The sequence below is a fragment of the Arachis ipaensis genome, chromosome B05 (genome assembly GCF_000816755.2).
Source record: "Arachis ipaensis cultivar K30076 chromosome B05, Araip1.1, whole genome shotgun sequence".
Taxonomy (NCBI): Eukaryota; Viridiplantae; Streptophyta; class Magnoliopsida; order Fabales; family Fabaceae; genus Arachis; species Arachis ipaensis.
In genome coordinates, this window is record NC_029789.2 from 147,928,058 (window position 1) to 147,934,357 (window position 6,300).

Consider the following 6,300-nt stretch of genomic DNA (forward strand, 5'->3'; position numbering starts at 1 on the left):
ATATTTGGCTCGTTTGTATTTTCATATGAAACTAATTCTATTTCTTCATATAATTTAAATTTTTTTTATTACTAGTTACCAATTTTTTTTGTTTTCTTAATATGTATATTTTCTTGTTTTGGCACATATATTAAGAAAAGAATGAAGTAATTAGATATCATACCACTACCAACTCACGAGTCACAAGCATGTGTATAAATTAATCCACAAAACATGCCTTTTGAAAAAGGTTTCCAAATAAGCAAATAATATTAAAAAAAAAAAAGTTAACAAAACAATGGAGAGTGTGTGTGAGAGAGAGAAGCCTGATTTGGTGCCACCACTCACCTCACCACTATGTTAAAAAAGAAGCATAATAAACAACAATAAAGTAAAAATAATTAAAAAAAAAACTTTTTTCTTATTTCCTTTCTTCATTTTTTTGTTCATGGAAAGCATTTTACGTCCATTAGTTATGGCATGCTATATATAGAACACTGAGGGAAGGAAAGAGACACAGAAAGAGCGAAAAAGAAAGAGAAAGAGAAGAATCATTGCCTTGTAAAAATTCTCTCTTCTGAGACCAACTTTGTCTTAGGAGGAACACATAGGTTGTTCTTTGTTGAGTTCAAACTTCAAACACTTCAACCTCCATTTTCAATCCTCTCTGCTCTGTTTCTGAATCAACAACACCTGAAGCACTCTTTCTATGAACCTTGGTGCTTCTGCTGCTTCACATTTTGTTCTTTTCCTGAATACCCTTTGGTGAAAAGTTTCATTTTTTGTGGTAAAGGAGAAAGCTTTTTGGTGTTTGGTGGTGATGGAGCAGAAGCATGTTCTGTTGTCAGCATTGAGTGTTGGTGTTGGGTTGGGAGTGGGTCTTGGGTTGAGTACAGGGCAAGCTGTTCAGAAATGGGTTGGTGGAAGCAAGCTTGATTCTGATGAGATTTCTGGGGACCTCATTGTTCTTGAGCTCAAGAAGCTTCTGCTTGATGGCAGAGACAGCAGAATCACATTTGATGACTTCCCTTATTACTTAAGGTGATTGGTTTCAGATTCCTATTCATTTATTATAATAATAATATAATGATATTGGTTTAAGTGAAAAAGTTTTATGCTTTGGATATCTATCTTTTTGGGGGGTGTGTATGAGTTGAATTTTTATTAGTATAATAAGCCTTGGTCGTCAAACATGTTTTGGACATGGATCTGTGCCTAGTTGACTTTCTATGTTTTGTTGGAATCTTCTCTGAATCTTCATGTATGTGGATTCAATGATGTGTTCTTGTCTTCTCCTTATATCTATGGTATTTTCTCAGATTTTGTTGTTGTTGTTGTTGAGTTCACTTGTGCTTCTTTGTCAATCCCAAAATTTCTATGGTTATATATTGGTTTAGTTCTTTTGGCTTTTTAGGAGTGAATTGAGAGAGCATCTTTTGGATCAAGAACTGCAAAGCTACAAGAGAAGAGTGATGAAATGATAGCTTATTTGGATCTCCAATACTATTTATGTAGTTTTGTTATAGATCATGTTAGTTCTCTGATAATCTTTCCTTGATGAGAAGGTTGCCAATTGCATAAGATTCTCACCATTGTTGGGTTTTGGACACTGGTAGATGTATTAATAGCTTAGAAGTTAGGTGAAGATAATTACAACCTCACAAGATGTACAAAATAATAAGTCAATCTTATGTATTCCATACTCAATTGAAGTCTTCATCATTTATTTTAGTATATGCTCTTGTGTTCTTATGTGATCTAATTAATAGGTCAGTTAGATCTTATGTAACTTCAGTTCAGCAATTTTAATATATAATAATATGAGACTGATTCTTCAAGATTGAAATATTAACAATAAAAAGGTCAATTGAACTTGAACTAGAACTAGAGCTTCTTGCTTCTTTTTCTTTTCAATTTATATTTCAATAATTGGAATCTAGTTAAACTCAATCATCATGTTCCAATTAGTTATCAAGTTACAAACATACTTTGAAACAGTATTGTTTCCTGAAATATGGTTTAATCATCTACTGTTTGGTCTAACTGTGCAACAATTTTATATTCGTAACTATTTTTTGATTCATGGATAAGTTATGATGAATAAATAACACTCATGTTTCCATATAATGTTGATAATGGCAGCGAAAAAACTCGAGTGTTGTTGACAAGTGCTGCACATGTTCATTTGAAGCATCTTGATTTTTCCAAGCACACCAGGAACCTTTCTCCAGCAAGCAGAGCTATTTTGCTATCTGGTCCTGGAGGTATATAAAATGCAAATAATTAATCTTGTCCTGAAAACAAATATGGCTTTTAGTTCTGTTTTACTAACTACATTTACATTGAATGTTTGAAGAACTATACCAGCAAATGCTTGCCAGGGCTTTGGCACATAGCTTCGAATCGAAGTTGCTGTTGCTAGATATTAATGACTTCTCAGTGAAGGTAATTATGCACTTTTTTCTTTTCTTAACTTTATTTTGCTTTGAATGGTGATATTCAAATACATAGTCATACCTGCCATGTTTTCCCATGTACAGATGCAGAGCAAATATGGATGTCCAAGAAAAGAACCTGTAAGTTTTATCATTCTTTAATTCAATTAAATGCAGATTCTTAGGTTACTTTCATGTTGATTCTCAGTAGGAAAATGTAACCATTTATTTGTTGTTTGAAGAAGTCCATATCAGAGATGACTTTCGAGCGAATGTCCGGTTTATTTGGTTCCCTTTCAATCCTCCCTTCAACTGCTGAAACTACAGGTACTAGAGAAAGCAAAGCTCAAATTTTCTACACAAAATTTACTAGAATTGCATTTATTGATATCCTTTTGTTATTGACCTTGTCCTAGATATTAATTGCTACTTTCATTTTATAACCATCTTTTGATCTTATAGGTACTTTACATCAACAAAGTGTCGATGCTGAAAGTTCGAAAAATGTTTCAAAACTTCGGAGGAATGGCTCTGCTGCATCTGATATAAGTAGTGCTGCTTCTCATTGTGGTGTAGCAAGTCCAGGTTATACTTCAAATTCAATCATACTCTTTTTTATGTGCTGAATTTCAATGTGTTGCAATATTATGCTTATTGTTTCAGATTTATTTTGCAGCTCCTTTAAAGCGTACAAGTAGCTTGTGTTTCAATGAAAAGCTATTTGTTCAGTCACTTTACAAGGTGATTTGATTTCTTTAAACTTATATTATCATCTCATATTTGATAACAACCACCTTTGGTATATAGATTTCAAAAACAAGTTCTAAGAACATTTTCTTTGTGTAGGTCTTGGTTTCTGTCTCAGAAACTGGTCCCATCATTTTATACATTAGGGACGTTGAGAGGCTTGTTCTACAATCACCAAGGTTATACAACTTGTTACATAAAATGATAAAGAAGCTTTCAGGATCTGTGATAGTACTTGCTTCACATTTAATAGATACAGAAGATGAATGCAAAGAAATTGATGAAAGACTCACTATGGTGTTCCCATACAACATTGACATAAATCCTCCTGAAGATGCAACTCATCTTTGCAACTGGAAATCTCAACTGGAAGAGGACATGAGAATGATTCAATTCCAAGATAACAAAAACCACATCACAGAAGTACTCGCAGCGAATGACATCGATTGTTATGACCTGTCATCAATATGCCATGCAGACACTATGGTACTCAGTACTTACATTGAAGAAATTGTGGTATCTGCAATATCTTACCATTTGATGAATACCAAGGATCCTGAATATCGAAATGGAAAGCTAGTTATATCAGCCAACAGGTATGTTCTGTTCTATGAAATCTTTAAGGCTTTTAAGAGACAGATTTTTAGTTAGATATCTTGCATGGTGCAGTTTGTCCCATGGATTGAGCCTGTTCCAAGAAGGCAAGAGTAGTGGGAATTTGAAGACTAATGATTCAAACAAGGTATCTCTAACACTATTTTATCTGTTACAGCATAGGAATATCAGAAAAGTGAGGAAAATATGATTAAGAATGCTTATTATCTATTCAATGTTCATCTATTCATATGTTTTCTTTAATGTTAGGAAAATGCTGATGGCATTGCCGGAGCCAATGTTCGGTGTGATGGCCAGGCACCTGAAAACAAAAATGAAACATCTATCCCTGTAACAAAGAAAGATGGCGAAAATACTGCTCCTGCAAAAGCAGTAAGATCATTTTTTTTTTCATCATAGTCTTGGCTTCCCAAGCTTTCAAGTTGATACTACTTGATATCAGAATTTGGTTATCTTAAAAGTAATTATATGCTTGCAGGAAGTTCCTGACAACGAGTTTGAAAAGCGCATTCGACCAGAAGTTATCCCTGCAAATGAGATAGGAGTTACTTTTGCAGATATTGGTTCATTGGATGAGATCAAAGAATCACTTCAAGAACTGGTCATGCTTCCTCTTAGAAGACCAGACCTCTTCAAAGGTGGACTTCTGAAGCCATGTAGAGGCATATTGCTTTTTGGACCTCCTGGGACTGGAAAGACAATGCTGGCAAAGGCAATTGCGAATGAAGCCGGAGCTAGTTTCATCAATGTATCAATGTCCACCATCACTTCAAAGTGGTTTGGAGAAGATGAAAAGAATGTTAGAGCTTTGTTCACACTGGCTGCAAAGGTTGCCCCTACTATCATCTTTGTTGATGAAGTTGACAGCATGCTTGGACAGCGCACCCGAGTTGGAGAGCATGAAGCCATGAGGAAGATCAAGAATGAGTTCATGACACATTGGGATGGACTATTAACTAGACCTGGTGAACAAATTCTGGTTCTTGCTGCAACTAACAGGCCATTTGATCTTGATGAAGCAATTATAAGACGATTCGAGCGCAGGTACATTTTTCACATTTCTAGACACTTTGCTTCCAATGGTTGAATCATCTAGTATCAATATCAGTTGACACTTGATCTTGAATCATCTATTAATGTTGTTCAGGATTATGGTTGGTCTTCCATCTGTTGAGAACAGAGAAATGATCCTGAAAACTCTCCTAGCTAAGGAAAAACACGAAAACTTAGACTTCAAAGAGCTTGCAGCCATGACAGAAGGATATACTGGAAGTGATCTTAAGGTTAATTTCTTATGGTTATTATGATTTACTACTTCTATCTGTGGTGACTTGATGCTGAGATTAATTTGTTTGAACAGAATTTGTGCATCACTGCGGCTTATCGACCTGTTAGGGAGTTATTACAGCAGGAGAGAAAGAAGGATATGGTAACATCTTTTATCTCATGCAGAAAATTGTTATGACTTATGAGCTGAAAGGGTAACTAATATCAATGCATATATATTGTATCAGGAAAAGAAGAAAAAAGAGACAGAAGGCCAAAGCTCTGAAGATGCATCAGAGAATAAAGAAGATCATCAAATTACTCTGAGGTCTTTAAACATGGAAGACATGAGACAGGCAAAGAGTCAGGTAAATGGCAAACCGATTAAACCATTGTAACTTGCTACTTAGAGTTTTGGAATCTGTCTTCTTTCATGGACATAAGTTTATGAATAATATCCGTTTCGATGCAGGTGGCTGCTAGTTTTGCATCCGAAGGAACGGTTATGAATGAGCTGAAACAATGGAATGAATTATATGGAGAAGGAGGTTCAAGGAAGAAGCAGCAACTCACTTACTTCCTTTAAAGTGTGTGCAAAAGCTGGTTTATTTTGTGGACTTTGTAAACATTGATCTTAAGGTGTATATACCTTAACAAGGGAGAGGAGTGCTTCAGAGAATTCAAAGTGTGCCCAAGTTTCCCACAGTTCATAGATCATAAGCTAAGATCACATTAGCTATAAGGGCAGATTATATATCCTCCAATTCCAAAGGATATGTAGAAATCATGATGCATCAAGGTTTTAGGGAAGGGGTTCTAAATTTATTGTTTGGATTGTTTACAAAACAAATCTAGGACTAGTTGAATTAGGGGGATTCTACTGTCATGAGTGGTTTGGAAGATGCAATGGATTTTTGGGAAGTAGGATTAATCTACATCAAACCCTCTTTTAGGTATGCATTGCATTGTATGATATCATATATGGACAGAATTTTCAGAGAGTAGAATTTATACTGCATTGCTTAGAAATTTGTTGAATGAATGATTTATGTCAATTTTTCTTGGATTCATAAAACTTTTCATCTTTTCTTTTAATGAAATATTTAGGTGAATGTTAACATGAACTAAGGAAAATGCTGAAAGAATGTTTATAATTTGAATTAGATTTATCTAAATTTTTTGAGTAAATACATCTTGATTTTTTATTTTGAAGACAAATAAATCTTTGATTAATTAAAAATAAAAAAAATTTCTTACT

At 34.4% G+C, this 6,300-nt stretch overlaps 1 protein-coding gene across 2 annotated transcripts; it reads left to right on the forward strand.

Annotated features, from left to right (window-relative positions):
• On the forward strand, positions 364-6,108 carry LOC107644899 (calmodulin-interacting protein 111). Of its 2 annotated transcripts, none has more exons than XM_016348852.2 (15): positions 364-1,020; positions 2,122-2,243; positions 2,336-2,424; positions 2,520-2,555; positions 2,657-2,741; positions 2,877-2,999; positions 3,091-3,155; positions 3,261-3,757; positions 3,831-3,903; positions 4,026-4,148; positions 4,255-4,820; positions 4,924-5,059; positions 5,137-5,205; positions 5,291-5,410; positions 5,515-6,108. In XM_016348852.2, exons 1-15 carry the CDS (start codon positions 800-802, stop codon positions 5,626-5,628), a joined length of 2,439 nt encoding a protein of 812 aa, XP_016204338.1. In that variant the 5' UTR covers positions 364-799; the 3' UTR covers positions 5,629-6,108. The 2 variants fall into 2 exon arrangements, with proteins under 2 accessions (XP_016204338.1, XP_016204339.1); XM_016348853.2 differs by having other exon boundaries at positions 2,660-2,741.

What these genes read in the sequence shown, in the direction of transcription:
- LOC107644899 (XM_016348852.2), top strand. Translation starts at nt 800, where the DNA reads ATGGAGCAGAAGCATGTTCTGTTGTCAGCATTGAGTGTTGGTGTTGGG. An exon ending in TTGTGGTGTAGCAAGTCCAG is followed by an intron (nt 3,000 to 3,090) that starts GTTATACTTCAA and finishes TTTATTTTGCAG; the next exon opens with CTCCTTTAAAGCGTACAAGT. An exon ending in TGAGACAGGCAAAGAGTCAG is followed by an intron (nt 5,411 to 5,514) that starts GTAAATGGCAAA and finishes GTTTCGATGCAG; the next exon opens with GTGGCTGCTAGTTTTGCATC.